Genomic DNA, 19,287 nt, shown 5'->3' with positions numbered 1-19,287 from the left:
CCCCAGTGGTGCACAAATTCATGCACCGGGCCTCTAGTGTAGTTATAAATTCGAATCTGTAAAGTTTTTACTATGCCTAATATAGAGCAATATCCACCGAGATTTTAATAATTACTTAAAGAAAGTGTTCTTTTCTCAAATCTGCCTCTATATAATTATCATAGAACAGTTATTGCCATTAAGAATACTTAAGATAAAATAGCCAAATTCTCTTCTAGCCTGATTGGGAAACAAATCTAGGTAAACTCTCCTTTGCTTAGATGATAAAGGATTTTGTTGCTATTTTTAGTTAAACTTTTAAAGCTAGGTTTAGTAAATATCAAAAATTCACATGCAATCAATTTTTTCAAAAAATATATTTTTTATTGATTTCAGAGAGAGGAAGGGAGAGAGATAGAAGCATCAATGATAAGAATCATTAATCAGCCGAACCGGTTTGGCTCGTGGATAGAGCGTCGGCCTGCGGATTCAAGGGTCCCGGGTTCGATTCCGGTCAAGGGCATGTACCTTGGTTGCCATCACGTCCCCACTGTGGGGCGTGCAGGAGGCAGTTGATCGATCTCTCTCATCGATGTTTCTGACTTTCTATCCCTCTCCCTTCTTCTCTGTAAAAAATCAATAAAATATATTAAAAAAAGAAAAAAAAAAAAAAAAGAATCATTAATCAGCTGCCTCCTGTACTGGATACTGAATCCGAAACCCAGGCATGTGCCCTGATTGGGAATCGAACTGTGACTTCCTGGTTCATAGGTCGAGGCTCAACTGCTGAGCCACACCAGCTGGCTGCAATCAATTCTTTATCTCCATTTTTGGAGCTATTTTTCCATTACTGGCTTTTGGCTAGGTCAAGTAGATCAGTCATTCAGGCTCAGAGGGAAGCTACGCCTTTTGCTTCCCATTCATTTTTTCTTTAAGCAACAATGAAGAACACTTGCTCTTCTACACATGAAAAAGAAGAGACTTAGAGAGGGATTAAAATCACTAATCCTAGTAATAAATTCGTCCAGATTCTGTCATTCCAGATATCAAACCCTCATCATTTAATCTCTCAAGTCTCCAGTCAAAGTTGATTGTATTTTGTTATGTATTTATCATCACCAACCTGGCTATGTCATATATCCGGTCCGCAATCCGACTTCCAACCTGAAGGATTGAAGAGACAGTGATGTACACGAGTTAAGATGAGTAGGTTTAACAGAGAAAAAACACTCTTTTTCTAGTATTTAACAATCCATAAGTTATTTATATTTCAACATGTTTGTAAGTACTTTATCCCCTTTCAATGTGACCATAGCAACTTTCTTTTCAAATTCTAAATAGGAACATTAGAAATAAAAATATCCCAGGAAAGAAATTGAGGCAAATTACTTCAGAATTCAAGTAAAGAAAAATCAAGACTAAACATATTCTACATATTTTATATTTGTGTGTATATGTATGCCATATATATGTATATAGCTTTTATATTTCATGTGCTATAAAAGCACAAGAATGAAAATCAACAGGAGCATAATAGAAACATTAATTATCCACAGATATTAGCATATAGTATTTTATAAAAGTAAAAAAGTATTTAATTAGCTGGGGTGTATTACAGGTCAATATGTAAACTTAATCACTCAATTAAAAACTCTATCATTTGATAACAACTAACAAATTCTGTAGAACTCCTAAATAAATAAACAACTTCCCTGTGCAATGTTTGCCAATTAGAAAAAGTCAGCCAATTCTGAAGAAACTGCAATTCCCACTCCTTCCCTAGCCCCATCCTAATTTAAAAGAGGTCATAAAAAAGGTGCCTCCTTTTGCTGGGCTAGCTTCATCTGGCAGAAATGAATGCAGGAGGCTAGTATTCCCCACATTCTATACATTCCCTCATAAACACCCCAGAGTTTCTAGTAGGACCTGAAAGTTTAGAACATATGTATATCTGTTGGGGGGTAGGAGTGGAGAAGGGAGGAGGTACAGCAGAAGTCTTTTCCAAGAGTCCGCTTTGGACATTATGCCCAATATGTATACCTTGTATTTATTGTAAAAAAACTCTCATATGCCCTAACTGGTTTGGCTCAGTGGATAGAGCGTTGGCCTGCGGACTGAAAGGTCCCAGGTTCGATTCCGGTCAAGGGCATGTACCTTGATTGCGGGCACATCCCCAGTGGGGGGTGTGCAGGAGGCAATTGATCGATGTTTCTCTCTTATCGATGTTTCTAACTCTCTATCCCTCTCCCTTCCTCTCTGTAAAAAATCAATAAAATATATTTTTTTAAAAAAACCTCTCACATACTTTGTTTCATTTATTGTAGTCCTGTACACTGGCCAGGCCTCAGTCTAATTGTAATCCAGGAGCTTTTCGTGGAGAAGGCTGGCTAGGTAGGAATGTCAATCCTCTGCATGTCATCATGAACTCTGAGAAGATAATCAATGATCAGATCAGGCCAGGGCGTGCACAGAGCTCTGACCAAAGTAGGAGCTCCGTGTTTGTTACTTGACTTCTATTTGGCTCAAGCCCTAAAGAAACAACGACACAGGCCTCAGCTTTGTACTGTCTATTCAGAGCGTAGAAAACCCTCAGCCTCTAGTCTACCTGGGCTGAGAAGAGGAGGTCTCAAACCAGCACAGACAAACGAGAGATCTTAATGTATCTTAATCTGATCTTCCCCAAACAAAAATCAGATCCTACCACTCCACTGCTAAAATCCGTTCAACCGCCTCACATTCCTCTACAGCAGCGCTGGCCAATAGAAAAACAGTAAGAGCCACGTGTGTAGTTTAACTTTTCCTAGTAGCCACTTTACATTAAAAGAAACAGGAGAAATTAACTTATTTATTTAACCCAATGTATCAACAATATAATTTCAACATGGAATCAATATAAAAAGTTATTAGTGAAATATTTTACATCCTTTTCCACAGGTCACTGAAATCCAGTGCATTTTATGGACTAGCCATATTTGAAGTGCTCAGTAGCCACATGTGGCCAGAGATTACCATATTAAATGGGGAGAAAACCCAAAGTCCTTACCCCTTTTGGCTCTTACAACCTGGGTCCACCCTGCCCTCCTCTCCCACACTCTCACCAGGGGCCTCAACCGAGGTCCTTTCGGCCTCAGGGGCTCTGCATTTGTCTTTCCCTTTGCCTGCAAGGCCTTCCTGCCCAGATCTCAGGGTGGATTATTATTATTTTTTAAGAGTATTGGTTTTCTTTTTTTTTAAAATATATTTTTACTGATTTCATAGAGGAAGGGAGAGTGGATAGATAGAAACATCAATGATGGGAATCATTGATCAGCTGCCTCCTGCATGCCCCCTACTGGGGACCGAGCCCGCAACACGGGCATGTGTTCGTGACCGAAATCGAACCTGGGACCCTTCTGTAGGCAAGCGAAGCTCTATCCACTGAGCTAACGAGCTAGGCTCAGGGTGGATTCTAGTGCCTCATGAGATGATCTGCCGTGTCGATGGCCTTCCCTGACCTTCGCAGGCACTATACCACTTCACTTTATTATCTCACCTTACTTCTTAGCTGACATCAATTTTTTGTTCACTGTCTCGCCTCCCGCAAGAATGCAATCTACGGAGGGCAGCGGTCTACTTTGCCCTGGACATACCTATAACTCAAGCAATACGAATGAGTGAATGAATGAATGAATGAATGAGTGAATGTGCACCTTGCAAATATCCGAGCCCAGCCTTTCCGTGATTAGAGCAGAGGCCCAGAAAGGCAGGGCGCTGCTCAAGGTCACGCGGCGAGATGGGGTCGGTCGGGACCCGGCCAGAGCTTCTGACTGAAGCCCAGGCTCGGCGCCCCCACCCCGCCCCGCGGACTCACCTCCTCCTTCAGGTACTCAAACTTCATAGGCTCGGGCTGCCGGGCCGCCCAGTTCTTCTGTTTCCTCTTCAAATCGCGATCGAAGATATTTAGGGCTCTGGGCGAGGCGCTGCCCGGGGGAGAGACGCCAGAGGCGACCTTTCGGACACCAAGGTTCTTCCCCGGGACCCCCGCCACCGAAGGTCGCCGCCACCGGAGCCAGAGCCGGGTCAGCGGCAGCATCTCCCGGAATGGTGCCATTCGCTGGCGCGCCTATCGCGCGCATGCGCCGCCGCAGCTTTGGTGACTACTCTAGAGCTCTTCGCGGAGGGAAAGCGGAGGTAGTTTGGCCCAGGTCGCCTGCCATTGCGGCGGAGCGTCACGCAGAGGATTGTGGGTGCGGTCCCACGTGAGGCTCGGAGAAGGCTCCCAGGAGGTGAGTGGGGTAGGGTTCTACCGGGACTGTGGAGGGTCAGGACCTGCCTGTGACAGGAATCGTGAGGGATGTTCCCTTCTTCCTTGCTTTCAGGCCTCATTTGTCAGACTCCCTGGGTCCTTCCCAGGTCCTGTAGCAGAGTCCTGAGGCTTGGGAGCTGGGAAGGAGACCCTCGTTCCGGGCCACCTTGGTGTTCCCCGCGTTAGAGGGTGGGTGTCAGGGGAGGGGGGACACATAGCTGAGGGCGTCCGTCCGAGGTGAGGTCGGGCCGCCTTCCCCGCTCTGGATATCGGAGGTTTGCCCAATGCTCTCCTTCTAAGCGTGTGTCTGCGTTACCTCTGGTCGTTGGATGAGATGGTACCCACCTCCTAAGGCTGTTCAAAGGAGTAACTGCTTTAATACATCTAAAACTCGCAGAACACCACCTGGCACTCTGTTGTTCATACTACTCTTTAAAAAATATATATATTTTATTGATTTTTTAAAGAGAGGAAGGGAGAGGGATAGAGAGAAACATCGATGAGAAACATCGATCAGCTGCCTCTTGCACGCCCCCTACTGGGGATGTGCCCGCAACCAAGGTACATGCCCTTGACCGGAATCGAACCCGGGACCCTTGAGTCCGCAGGCCGTCGCTCTAACCGCAGAACCAAACCGGCTAGGGCATTCATACTACTTTTAAGTGTGCACGAGGGTTATTGAAACCTATGATTTTTCTTGGCGTATAAATATTGTTTTAAAATTTTAGGGTAAAAATACAGCTGTATCGTCAGGCCTTGCTTTTTTGGAACAAAGCACCGCTATCCTGTTTGGTTAGTTACTTTTTGCTCTTAATAACCAATGGCTTTGGACTCTACAAAATTTCAAATCGAGAGATACTAAACCATTAGTGACTATTTTTCAGGAAACAGTGCTAATTACATACACACGTATTCTAATATGTTAGGGGGACGGAGCGGGATCGGCCCATTTGGGCCTTGGTCACTTCTAGAGTAAGAAGTCGTAGAAAGACATGATATTTATTAACTAGAGTGAGACTGCCTGGTTCTTGAAGGACAGTCGGATCCAAAGAGGGAGCTTTGTGAGCTAAACCCGACCTGATTTTGGTCTGTTTTGTTAGGAGATTAGCCTTGTAGAACTAAAGGCTGTTTGACAAAACATGATTGACAGAGTGAGTGGGACCAGAATGTGAAGAAAAAAATAAGACCAGTTGGGAATCTTAATTACATTAGCTTTTAACTTGTAATGTATACAGTTATACAAACAAATAGAGAAATTCTGAGTGAGTACAGTTGGTTAGTAAGCATTTGTCCCAGAATTCTTCTTGCTTTCGCCTTAAATTTATTTTTTCAAGTACTCTGTGATTGAAAGGGATATTCTGACAGCTTTTGGTTTTCTGCATGTGACTCAGACTAAGTTTCTAAATGAAATTAAACTTTATACTTTTATTTGCATTTAACTTAGACTATATTGTGAATTAGTATTTTTTTTCCCTGAAACATCTCATTTAATTATATTACTAAGCCTTCATTATTGTAACATTTGTTTTATTTTTCAGTATTTGGTTTCTTCAAGCATTTGTCCAGTCAGACATTTAAAAATGTCATCCAAACAAGAGATAATGAGTGACCAGCGGTTTAAGCAGGTTACAAAGGACCCAAGATTTTGGGAAATGCCAGAAAAGGATCGAAAAGTCAAAATTGACAAAAGATTTCGAGCAATGTTTCATGACAAAAAGTTCAAGTTGAATTATGCTGTGGATAAAAGAGGACGCCCCATCACCCACAGCACTACAGAGGACTTGAAACGTTTTTACGATCTTTCAGATTCTGATTCAGATCTCTCGGATGAAGATAACAAAGCATTAAACCAAAAGAAAATAAAGAAGAAAAAACCCCAGAAAAATGAAATTGAATCAAATCTAGTTGAGAAAAAGAAAGAAACCAAGAAAATTAACCAAAAGGATTCTGGAAATAAAAATGATTTGGATAACTCTGACAAAATTCAGAAAATGAAAAACTCATGCAAATATAAGAAGGTAGATTCAAAAATAAGTCCCAAGAAAGATAGTGAAGAATTTGTGCCAAAAAGTACAAAAGGGGAAAAAAGTAATGTTCAACATAATACAGACTTGTGTCCCAAAGGAAGTCTAAGGACAGTAGACTCAGGCACTTCTGAAATTGTGAAATCTCCCACGATCAAGTATTCTGAGACAAGAAGAGAAATGCAGTCAGGTTTGTTGGAATAAATTAAGGATTCTTTGGTATTACATTATTTATATTTATTCTAATCTTTTTCAAATGTAAGCCTATTCAGTAAGTATTTTTACAGTATAATGGGGTGTATCCATGCTTATTTAAAAGTATCAAGGTACGAAAGAAAAAACCATATAATCATTATTAATATTTGATTTAGTACTATAATGGCTAGAAGAGATATAAAAAATTGACCCCTGAGGTTAAACAATAAATTGGATTTGTGAGCAGTAGGAAGAGCTGTATTCTCTAATCAGATAAAGTGTTGTTATGTTCTCATCAAATGATAAGAAGAGTTGTGCCTGAAGAAGATAATAGAGTTGGGTACTCATTTATTTCTTCATTCAACTACTGTAAGTGATTAGCATTTAACAGATAGACCATGAGTAAGACGTGGTTCCCCGCTCAGGGCTACTGTTAGCTTATATAATGTCTGTGAAAATTAGAAGAAGGTATGCCCTTCTGAACACACAGAACTCACAGTTTGGTGAGGGACAGCATATTTAAGTGAAGCAACAGGTTCTCTTAACATGAGTAGACATAGCTTTTCTACACAGAGCATTGCTTAGAGAGTGGAGTTTGCCTTGATTTCAGCCTATCTTGCCCTTTTGCAGATCCTCTATTGCAAAAGACAGCTCTCTAAACTGGAGCCCTGTCGAAGGCAGTACTTTTCAGTCACCCCAATAAATTTAATACACATTTTTTTAAAAGTAGCACTGTCCAATAGAAATATCTAATTTTGAATTTCCTATAAAACATGTTAAAAAGTAAAAAGCAGGTAGAATTATATTAATATATTATATTTAACCCAGTATACAAAACATTATTTCAATATGTAATCAATATAAAAAATTTAGCCAGGCTGGTGTGGTTCAGTGGTTGGGTGTCAACCTGGAACCAAGAGGTCATGGTTCCATTCCCGAGCAGGGCACATGCCCAGATTGCGAGTTCGATTCCCAGTAGGGGCATACAGGAGACAGCCAATTGATGTGTCTATCTCATTGATATTTCTGTCTCTCCTCCCTTAACTCTGAAATCAATAAAAATATATATTTTTTTAAATGATAACAAATCATTAGGGGATCGATTAATAAGTAAGTTATGGTACATCCAAGTGTGATTATGATATATGCAGCTTTAAAAATAGGCTACAAAATAGCATAAATGGTATGATTAGCTACTTAAAAATAAATTAGTGGATATATCATAGAAAACAAATTTAGGGAGTTATGTACCAAAATAACCACCCAATTATCTCTGAATGAAAAATTGCTAGTCATCTTTTCTTTATATTTTCTTTATTTTTTTTGTAATGAACAATTTTATAGTTAGGTGGAAAATGATAAAACTGTTTTTTAAGGAACTGGATAAGTAGTGTTTACAATCGCTACTAGAGCAGTACCATTTAAGAATAGAGGCAATCCCACATTATCTAGCATAAGGTTTTGTAAGTGGTGGGCTCTGAGCAAAAATTGAATACTCCAAATATATCTAATATTGTCAAAAATATTAAAATACTACATCTCTTTAAATCTCCCATGTGTCACACCCAAAGTGTGATATGTAGTATTACTATCATGTGAAAAGATGTCATATGTGAGATATTCAAAACTTTTTTTATGTTAATAGTTATGTATTTACTTCAGCATCTTAGGAAAAAATGTAACTACCACATTTCAGGGATTTTATTTAGAACAAAGCTAATATTTAAAATTTAATTTAAAAATATTCAATTTAATGAAAAATATTGGTGATATGCAAAAACCATGAAAATGGTATGAAATGGCTAATGCTTGATAAATATTGCTATAATTGTTAGGCATAGGCCCCCAAGATGTTATTTCTGAGCATGTTGATTAAAAGAGAATTCTGATGCTTATCTTACAGTAAAATTATTTCACCATTGTGGTGTCTTTCTAATCCTATATACAGAACTTATAATAATGCCTTCTTTTTATTCTTTCATATCTACTGCATAGTTATTTTTTATTACTCCCATTCTTTTTTGGTACTAAAATAAAGCCTATTTCCTACTTTTTCTCTTTAAAAAATCCTTTCCATTTAGTTTCAGATCAAATGGCATCTTTGTGAAGCCTTCCTTATTATAAATACCTCTCTGCAGGCAAATTTAGATATGTCTCTCTCCGTGGTGCTTTAGAATATAGCTTCATAAATCACCAGTTTCTTTTTGGTTATGAACTCATCAAAAGCATGGGATCACATTACAAATCATCTCCCTTTTCCCTTTCCCTAGCTCAGTGCTTTTAAATACTTAATAAATATTTGGTCAATGAATGACTATTTTAAGACTATAGGACAGTGATGGCAAATGTTTTGAGCTCAGCGTGTCAGCATTTTGAAAAACCCTAACTTAACTCTGGTGCCGTGTCACATATAGAAATTTTTCATATTTGCAACCATAGTAAAACAAAGATTTATATTTTTGATATTTATTTTATATATTTAATGTCATTTAACAAAGAAAAATCAACCAAAAAAATGAGTTCGCATGTCACCTCTGACACGCGTATCATAGGTTCACCATCACTGCTATAGGACCACCCTTTGTAACTAAGTTACAAAGTTCAAGATTTAGCAGGAAAGTTAAAATTATTATTTCACTCTTTTCAGAGGTGATGTTAGTCACATCACGACTCCTGTTATCACTGCACATGAATGAGTCAAAAATTTTATTTAGTCTACAGCTACAAGCCAGCAGTCTTCTTGCTATGTCTTCTTAGATGACTCAAAGGTACTTGTAATTCAACATATCCATTATGCGTTAACTCATAATCTGCTTCTACCAAACAAACAAATTGGTTCTTTTCCAACATTGGTTGTTTATCTGTCCAGCTAGGTCTGCAAGCCAAAAAGCTAGGACTCATCTTTCATACTTCCAAAACTTCTTTGCCCCGTACTAAACCCGTCACTGATCACTATTAGTTTTACTTCCTAATTGACTCTGAAGTCAGAAGTGACTCCATTCTCTTCTCTACATCTCTACTGCCACCAACTTAGCGCTATCTTCATTTCTTGCCTTGAGTATGAACTACACTTCTCTATTCACATCTACTCTGGACTCCCTCCAGTCAGTTTTCTATAGCGCAGTCAAGGTAATCTTTTCAGTATGCAAATCTCATGTCTTTCCTTCTGAAAACATGTGGCTTCTCATTACTTTACAGCAAAGTCAAACCTTCTACATGGTTTTTGGATAGTATACATTTTAATTATTGCTTGGTTCCTAGCTGTCTGCCATCTAGACATGCTTTCCAGCTTTTTTCTATTAGTGGATCTTTCCATATACTTTTCTTGCTGTGTGGAACATATCCCTAATCTATTTGTCAAGCTGTTTACTTAATCCCTCTTCATCCTTCAAGTAGCAACTCATAGCATTATATAACATTCCTACTTGGTACCTATCCTAGTTGTAACTATATTTTTTAATGTGTAGTTTAAAATTTTTATTGATTGATTGATTTGAGAGAGAGAAAAACACCAATTTGTTGTTCCACTTAGTTATGCATTTAGTGGTTGATTCTTGTGTGGTTCCCTGACCAGGGGTTGAACCTGCAACCTTAGTGTATTGGGACAGCGCTCTAATCAATTGAGCTACCCAGCCAGGGCCTAAACGTGTATTGATATGATTGATTTTATCTGTCCATCTACTTCACTCAACTGGAAGTTCATTGAGGGATTTGATTGCTTCTCTTTTGCCAATGATTCTATATTAAGCACCTACCACATAGCAGGCACTCCATAAATATTGAATGAATCTATGAATCTACTTATACCACCTGGTATATACAGGGTGTCCCCAAAAAATGAGTGCATGCCTTAACAGCGGTTCTCAACCTGTGGGTCGCGACCCCTTTTGTGGTTGAACGACCCTTTCACAGGGGTCGCCTAAGACCATCCTGAATATCAGATATTTACATTACGATTCATAATAGTAGCAACATTACAGTTATGAAGTAGCAACGAAAATAATTTTATGGTTGGGTCACAACATGAGGAACTGTATTTAAAGGGCCAGAAGGTTGAGAACCACTACCTTAACAGCTGATAGCTCAATTTTGAAAGTGAAATTTATTTTAATAAACACTGTCTTTGTAATTATTCAAAGTATATGTATACATTTTTAAGAAAAATATATTTTTATTAGCATCAGAAACATACAAAGTCCTTGGGAGTTGCCTTAAACATATGACCTTATGAAGTAAACTGTAACACTGGATAAATTTGAAAAACCTTAATTTTGAGATACCATATTATTATTATTAATAATCTTAATGTTAAGATTTCTATTAAATAACCTGGTTAAGCATGAATTTTCCTGAATTTATATTTTCCTGTAGTCTCTTTCATAGAAATTATATTTTTTACTGGATTTGAGGTTGAAATAACTTGGGTTCAATTTAATTCCATGTTTATATTTTCTTAATTTCTCCCTCCTTTAATCTTTTTGCAGTGGTTCCGCTATCAGTGGCAAGACACAGTGATGGTTATGAAAACTCACTGGGTAAAAAAATGTTTGATAAAGATGTTCTGGAGGAAGATTTAGAAAGCACTAGTGAAATAGGAAGTGATGAAGAATCTGAAGATGGGATTACAGGCATTGGTAGAGCTTCAGATGATGATGATAACAGTGATGAAAATGAGGAGGATGAGGATGAAAGTGATGATAGTGAGGATGATGATGAAAGTGACAGTGGCCCTGATCTTGCAAGAGGTAAAGGAAATATAGAAACTAGTTCTGAAGATGAAGAAGATATGGAAGATTTATTTCCAGAGGAATCTGGTTTTGAGCATGCTTGGAGAGAACTAGATAAAGATGCTCCTCGGAGTGATGAGGTAATGTTTTGAATAACTAAGATAATTTGTGAAGAACACCATACAAGTAGCTTTTATGGATGGTGGAACTGATGTCATTAAATTAAATGGGGATCGTTTTATTGCTAAATAATAACTACGATTCTGATGAAAACCTCTTAGTGTCTGTCTAAGCAAATAAGGAAGTTCTACATTCAAATTACATGAAATTTTTAGAAAAATAATTTGATTTCAGATCCCATTGCATCTATTAGAAATGCTACAGGATACCATACTCAACTATCTTGTTTATGCATGAGTGGCAAAACAGCAAATTTGGTAGTGAAAAAACCAGATCATTATCATGTTCTTATTCAAGAACTGTCAAGTTAAAGGAAATGTTTATCCTGTTGCAGTTTTACTATTGTGTGAGCTGAAGTTCTCTTTTTTTATTTCTTAGATTACACGTCGATTGGCAGTTTGCAACATGGACTGGGATAGATTAAAGGCAAAAGATTTGCTGGCTCTGTTCAATTCATTTAAACCTAAAGGAGGTGTTATATTTTCTGTAAAGGTGAGAATTGATTTTATTTTGAAGTAAATATTTCTAAGCGTTTAAGTTCATTCTCATTTTTTTAAATCATAGTTTTCCTTTTAAAGGAAATAATTTATTTGGAAGTTATTTAATACAGTTAGATATGAAACTGATATAGCAGGTATAATAAAAGTTAGAAAGAGAGGTAAAATTGTTACTATTGATGGGTTATGTGATTGTATATAATTAAAAAACCCAGGCAAATCAATAGAGACGTTATCATAAGCTCAGTAAAGGGGTGGGGTATAAGATAAATATTTTGGAAATAAATTGCATTCTTTATTACCAGCATTAACCAATTAAGAATAAATCTACTTTAGCATCAGAAACATACAAAGTCCTTGAGAATTGTCTTAAGCACATGACCTATATGAAATAAACTATAACACTGGATAAATTGAAAAACCTAAATTTTGAGATACCATATTTTTAGAGAGCCAGCATTATGATTAAGAATCCACGCTTTGCAGTACCATATTTTTAGAGAGCCAGCATTATGATTAAGAATCCACGCTTTGCAGTACCATGTTCAAATCTTTTCGTTTGTTGATTTTTTGTTCACATTTTGATTCTGAAAAAAGCTATGTGACCTTGGGCATTTTATTAATCTCTCAGATGTGTTTTCTCATCTGACAAGTAGCTACAACAATACTATTTTCTAGTATAGTTTTAAGGATCGAATGAAAAGGATCTCACACTGAGTAGTATAGTGCCTGAAGCAGCTCTAAATAATTATTATACTTAATTATTTAAGATGTTAGTTCTACAGTTTTAGTGTAGTTTCGATCAAAATCTCATTTCAAAAGAAAGTTAAGAAAAAGGATACAAGTATCATATAAAAGAATAAACAAATAAGGATGACTAATAAATTTTTGAGAAATCATACCAATATAAAAGGACCCTACCAGTTACAATTTCTATACATTTTATAATGCTATGGGAATTAACAGGTTTGGGTAAAAAAAAGGGGGACAAATAAATGGAATGGTATAGATAAAAAGAGTTTAAATGATGAGGTAGATTATGTCATTGGGACAAGTCTTTGTATAGAGAACTTAGTTCAGATCCCCACCTTATGAGAGCCCCAAATAAACTCCAGATAAAGTAAAGGAAAAAAAATTAAAAACTAAACCACAGAAATAGAATTGTGTTTTTGTTAAATCTTGAGTTTTAGGAGATTGGTAATAGAAATTTCTACACTTAGAAAAGGAAAAAAACACACACAAAAAGAATCAACAGATGTGATTACATATATATTTTTAAATTCTACATCAAATCCTATTATATGCAACTCAAAATAGTAAGGAAAACTCATGCCCAGTTGATAAATTGGATATTTCACACAATTCCAAAAAATATGTATTAGTTAAATGTATGTTAAGCCTAGTAGTGTCAAGACAATGCAAATTAATAGTTATATTTTCTTTTTTTAATCTTTATTGTTGAAAGTATTATATAGGTCCACTTTTTTCCCCCATTAACCTCCACCAGCCCCGTTCCATCCCCTCCTACTGTCCCCACATACATACAGTTATATTTCTTGACTCAAAAGTAGTCAAAATATAAAAATACCAAATCCTAGTGAGGATGAATCCTTTTTCTGCTTATACCAAGACCACACGTATATATCTAATGTACGTGATAAAACTGTCATGTAAGAGTGCCTTTCTATTAAAAGGAATGTCTTTTAAAAAAAAAAAGCATTGAATAAATTATGTGACTTAGAGATAAGGTAGGTATTACAAAATTGGGTTTTTTTCATTATGTTTTATACGAGAGGCCCGGTGCATGAATTCGTGCACGGGGTGGGGTCACTTGGAGTGGCCTTTGGAGAACGGGCTTCAGTTTGCGCCCCCAGCCTTGCAGCCTTGCAGCCCCGCAGCCCGCCTGGCACCCCACCTTGGCCTAGCGCCGCCCCCTCACCTGCTCCACCATCCCGCCTGCGGGGCAGTTGATTGGAGCTGGGCCCCCTGCCCTGTTCCCTCAGTGCCTGGGAGCTGGGTGGCGGCCCTGCCCCCCACCGCTGCCACTGGTCGCCGTCTGTGGGGCGATAGGTTGGAGCTGGACCCCCCTCACCCCCCCGCTGCCACCTCTGGTCGCCATTGGTGCGGCAATCGGGTCCCTGCTTGCACCCGCCTTATTCTGGTGCCACCTGCTCACCTGCTTTATCATTCCGCCGCAGTTCCGCTCTCGTTGAGGCCCATCAGGGCCAGCAGTGCCTCTACTGCTGGCCGCTGCCAACGCCGCATCGTTGACGCCCTCCATGTTCCACGCTTCCCCCTGGTGGTCAACGCACATCATAGTGAGCAGTCTAACTCCACGTCTCCTGGTGGAATGACTGCCTGAGGGGACAATTTGCATATTAGGCTTTTATTATATAGGCTATTTCTTTAATCATTTTTTGTATATTTTATGTAAGCTAGTTAATCCAGTCATTTTTCATGTGTATGTTTACATTGAGTTCCTTTAAAATCTTGTTTTTGGTTTTTTGAATTTTTCCCTTGGAGCCCTGAACCATCTTGTCCCAGTTGATAAATAGAGGAGATAGTCTATTTTTGTTCTCAAGTCCCACATCAGTTACTCTCCAGCCAAAATGATCATTTTTAAGGAGATTCCTCAGGATGCTTTAACTTCCTATAGTGGGTTTGGAAGTGAGTCAACCTTGCTGTTTTCATTGAGTCCAATTGTAAATTAGAGTTACTGACTTAGATAGGTCTGGATGTTGAAAGAAAAGGAAAGTATAAATTGCATTGATTTTATTTTTTCTATATTTAGATATATTTTTCGGAGTTTGGAAAAGAGAGGATGAAGGAAGAGCAAGTTCAAGGACCAGTCGAGTTATTAAGTATTCCTGAAGATGCCCCTGAAAAGGACTGGTATTAAATTACTATCTATACTAATAAAAGGGTAATATGCTAATTAGGGCGAACGTCTTTTGGACTTCCATCCGGACAGCCACAGTGGCTGCGAGGCCCGGGGCTCACAGCAGCCGTGGGCTCAGGTAGCTGTGAGCCCCAGCACATGCAAGCCTAAGCTGCAGTAGGACATCCCCTGAGGGCTCCCAGACTGAGAGGGGGCAGGCCAGACTGAGGGACAAACCCCACCCCCACCCCCCCAGTCCACAAATTTTCGTCTACCGAGCCTCTAGTACAGTGGTTCTCAACCTTCTGGCCCTTTAAATACAGTTCCTCATGTTGTGACCCAACCATAAAATTATTTTCGTTGCTACTTCATAACTCTAATGTTGCTACTGTTAGGATTCATAATGTAAATATCTGATATGCAGGATAGTCTCAGGCGCCCCCTGTGAAAGGGTCGTTCGACCACCAAAAGGGTCGTGACCCACAGGTTGAGAACCGCTCCTCTAGTAGATAATAAAACTAAACCTTATAAGTTCGTTACTAATTCAGAATTCTGTTCACTAAAAATTAGGACTAAAGTTTATACATGCCATTTATAGTTAAAACAACTTGCAAAGCAGATTAAAGTCTGTCAGAAGTGGCATACTATTATAACAGTATTTTGTGTGTGTATTTCTGTTTCTGTATTCATTAAAATAATTATTGCTTTTTCTGGGATATATATTTCCACATAAGTGGCATTGAAACTATTTGCCTTCAAGCTATGTAATTTTTCTAATTTGAGTATTAAATACAAAAATAAAAGATTGGTAACAACTTTGGCACGTTAATGTAATATAGAAAAAAATTAACATAGTTTTTAAACCACTAGGTGGAGCTATGTGTGCGCTTAATAAAAATGGTGGTTAAGTACTATATTATTGGTGGCAGAAGAGAGCAGATGGAGACGCTCTTTATAACTAGAACTAATGCTTTCCTAGTATATTTTATAATACAGTGCTTGTCCATCAGTTTTATTTGAGAAGAGGTTTTGAGGTACCAAAACAAACAAAATAATTAACTTCTAAAACTAAAATAACAGGTAAGCACTTATAATTCTTATACTTTCCTTTTCTAGATACCAAATTCCAAACAAAATACCTAGTTTGTACCTTGTCAGAATAATAAATTGAACTTAAATGTTTAATGTTCATAAAGGCAAAGTCATGGAGGAAGAAAAGATGGGTATGAAGGTTGTAATATATTTTCCTTGAAACAATTGCATTTATTTCTTAAATGTAAATAGGTATTTGTGTTCCTGTATAAGTAAGCTTAATGAGTTTTTCCCTTTTTAGGACCTCTAGAGAAAAATTGAGAGATTATCAATTCAAACGACTAAAATACTGTTATGCAGTAGTAGAATGCGATTCTCCTGAAACAGCCGCTAAACTTTATGAGGATTGTGATGGCCTGGAATTTGAAAGTAGTTGTTCCTTTGTAGATCTGAGGTAATCTCGAGTGTCTCTTATCAATTTAATCTTGTAGTAAATGTGATTATAAGAAATAAAATATTAGAACTGGTAGTGTTCTGTATTGTTTCATACTCTTTTTTTTTAATATATGTTTTTTATTGGTTTCAGAGAGAAAGGGAGAGGGAGAGAGAGAAACATCAGTGATGAGAGAGAATCACTGACTGGCTGCCTCCTGCACACCCCCTACTGGGGATCAAGCCCACAACCCAGGCATGTGCCCTTGACTGGAATCGAACCTAGGACCCTTCAGTCCACAGGCCAACACTCTGTCCACAGAGCCAAACCAGCTAGGGCCATATTCTCTTTTTTAAAAAAATATATGTTTTTATTGATTTCAGAGAAGAAGGGAAAAGGAGAGAGAGAGAGAGAAACATCAATGATGACAGAGAATCATTTATTGGCTGCCTCTTATACTTCTCCCACTGGGGATCAAGGCTGCAACTGGGCATGTGCTCTGACCAGGAATTGAACCATGACCTCCTGGCTCATAGGTTGATGCTCAACCACTGCGCCATACCAGCTTGGCTATTTCATATTCTAAAAGAGGATTTTTTTCTTTTGGAAGAACTCTGTCCTGTGGAACATCACTCTTAAGAAAGAAAACTACACTCAGCCGGTGTTGCTCAGTGGTTGAGCATCAACCTATGAACCAGTTGGTCACAGTTTGAGTCCCTGTCAGGGCATATGCCCAGGTTGCAGACCCGAGCCCCATGGGGAACATGCAGGAGGCAGTCGATCAATGATTCTCTGTCATCATTGATGTTTCTCTCTTTCTCTCCCTCCCTCTCCCTCTCTGAAATCAATAAAAATATGTTATATATTTTATAGAAAAAGAAACTGGAATGAGAAAATGCTAAAGTATTTTGTATGAGCCACCCCACATTTGTATCCTTTCAAATATGTTGGCTATGTTTTTAGGATTATGGGTTATATATAGTGATATTTTTTTGCAACTGTGTTTTAGAATTAGGAGCCAGATAAATTACTTTTAAAAAGCGTTAAAAAAAAAAAAATAGCGTTGAAGTGGGGGGCAAAGGAATTTGCTAATAAACTGGTACTTCTAAATCTGTGTTATCAGTACAGTAGCCACTAATCACATCTGGCTATTTAAATTTATTTAATTAAAATTTTAAAAGTACTGCCCTGGCCAGTTTCAATCAGTAGTTAGAGCATCAGCGTGAGGACCAAAGGGGCATGGGTTCGATTTCCAGTCTAGGGCACGTAGCTCGGTTGCAGGTTCCATCCCCAGCCCTGATTGGGGTGTGTATGGGAGCCCAACCAGTTGATGTGTCTGTCTCACATCACTGTTTCTCTCTCTTTCCCTCCCCCCGTCCTCCCTCCCTTCCACACTCTCCCTTCTAAAGATCAATGGAAAAAATAGGTAAAGATTTTTTTAAAAAGCTTAAATACTTACCTGGCAGGGGAGATACCATCATTATGAAGGTGGTTTTCCCAAGGCAAGGTTTATCCATTGCATTCTGGATGTGCTGACCCCTGCGATTTCCCCAAATGCGTGAGAAACGCAGATGCATAATTTGTGGTAGTGAGGGACTGAGAAAAAAACATTTCTTTTCAACTTAAAATTTATTTGCTTAGATACAGAACATTGCCATCATCACAGAAACTTCTGTTTAATAACACTGCTCTAAGTGCTGCTCAGTGAAAGAGTGGATGGAATTGCTGGCATTGTCTTTAGACTTGGGCATTATTTTCACCATGTGCTCAGGCTTCACTGACCAGAGGTGAAAACCTTAGGTGGTTGTGACTGTCAGTTCTAAGGAAATGGGAAGCTGAACTACTGTACCATTTTGTCATTATCCTAGTCTTTGGAACCTACTAAACCATTCTACTATGACACTTTTCAATAGAAACTATTTCTTTGTATGCAAGTTTGTTAGAGGCTTTGTTCTCAAATTAAATATTTTAGGGGGAAAATTCATCAGTTCTTAGTCACTATGACTAAAGCAGCGGTCACCAACCTTTCGGACCTCATGGACCACCAGTGGTCCGCGGACCACGGGTTGGCGACCGCTGCTTTAAAGGCATTCCAACTGATAGAAAAATAAAATAAAAAATTTGGAATTGGTATTTGGGGTAAGATTTAAGCATGCTTAAATATATAGCAAGAAAGGCATATCTCATGAGGCAAGCTATTTCCTTCTATGTTAACAATTTCAATAGGAGGTGCTTGTTTTGAATGTTTAAATAGTAGTTACCAAACATTTGTTAGAATGTCAAACTCTGGGTATCATGAATTAATGTTAACATGTTCTTTTCAGGGTTGTTCAGTTTCCTTTTTGGGGCATTTCTATGCAGTGTTAGAATAAGCTCTGGCAGTGCCTAGAAAGTCAAATCAATGACCATTCACTTTTTTATTTTCATCTTTACATTCACTGTTTTATTTTGTCATATGTAAAAGAAAATAGAGTTTTCTGCTGCAATCCTGTTATCTAGGGAAAACTCTTTTCGTCTGCTTCAAAATATAAAAGCATGCATATTAGTAACAGTTAAGTATATTAGTCTCAAAAACAAATCTATTTGTTTTTCTTCTAAGTTTGTGCAAAAGTATAGCTGGAGAAGGATGTTATGTAGACATAATGAACCTCAATTATCCACTCCTCACCCACCAAAATTATTTTTATGCTTTTCTTGTGGAATTAAAATCTCCTATATAAATTACAAAAGCTAAATCCTGTAACCATGGATTATTTAACTCTACTTCCCCCGAGCTCCCAATTCCTTAGCCTGATGCCTAAGAATTGCATAACAGTTATTTACATTTAACGGCTATCTACTTGTAGGAAAAATTGCAAGATAAGATTGTTAGGATTTTTTAGTCTTGGAGAATTAACTTTAAGCTTTTCCTTATTTTCAGTGACACCTCCTGTATATGATACTTTATATTCAGAACATTTAACCATTAATAATTCTATTTGATCTTCAAAATATTATGTAGCAAGCCAATGACTGTGCTTTCAGGAGTCTAGTTCTTTTTGAAACATGAGGGACCCA

The 19,287-nt window shown here is 38.0% G+C and overlaps 2 protein-coding genes and 1 non-coding gene across 8 annotated transcripts in view; 2 read left to right on the top strand and 1 right to left on the bottom strand.

Annotated features, from left to right (window-relative positions):
* The window catches only part of NDUFAF5 (NADH:ubiquinone oxidoreductase complex assembly factor 5), a 31,609-nt gene extending 27,513 nt beyond the window's left edge, over positions 1-4,096 (bottom strand). For all 4 annotated transcript variants that reach the window (XR_004969942.1, XR_004969944.1, XR_004969943.1 and 1 more), the window contains exons 1-2: positions 3,830-4,096; positions 1,103-1,143 (exon numbers count right to left, since the gene is read on the bottom strand). Coding sequence is in view for 1 of the 4 variants with exons in the window: in XM_036322046.1 (XP_036177939.1) it covers positions 1,103-1,143; positions 3,830-4,069 (281 nt within the window). In the remaining 3 variants the exon portion in view is untranslated. The remainder of the gene's footprint in view (positions 1-1,102; positions 1,144-3,829) is intronic.
* Positions 4,097-4,108: 12 nt separating this feature from the next.
* Positions 4,109-19,287, top strand: part of ESF1 (ESF1 nucleolar pre-rRNA processing protein homolog) — a 62,807-nt gene continuing 47,628 nt past the window's right edge. The window contains exons 1-6 of one of the 3 annotated variants that reach the window (XM_036322045.1): positions 4,109-4,244; positions 5,803-6,478; positions 10,968-11,350; positions 11,769-11,882; positions 14,679-14,779; positions 16,099-16,251. In XM_036322045.1, coding sequence (XP_036177938.1) covers positions 5,845-6,478; positions 10,968-11,350; positions 11,769-11,882; positions 14,679-14,779; positions 16,099-16,251 — 1,385 coding nt within the window. In that variant the 5' untranslated portion in view covers positions 4,109-4,244; positions 5,803-5,844. Of the gene's footprint in view, positions 4,245-4,892; positions 5,057-5,802; positions 6,479-10,967; positions 11,351-11,768; positions 11,883-14,678; positions 14,780-16,098; positions 16,252-19,287 lie in introns of those variants that run through there. The other 2 variants (XM_036322044.1, XM_036322042.1) reach the window with 2 other exon arrangements.
* LOC118663877 lies at positions 17,682-17,848 on the top strand. Its single transcript, XR_004970180.1, has one exon. It is a non-coding gene; the product is annotated as a U1 spliceosomal RNA (small nuclear RNA).

This window comes from Myotis myotis, unplaced genomic scaffold (genome assembly GCF_014108235.1).
Source record: "Myotis myotis isolate mMyoMyo1 unplaced genomic scaffold, mMyoMyo1.p scaffold_m19_p_9, whole genome shotgun sequence".
NCBI lineage: Eukaryota > Metazoa > Chordata > Mammalia > Chiroptera > Vespertilionidae > Myotis > Myotis myotis.
This window is presented reverse-complemented; position numbering and strand designations above follow the sequence as displayed.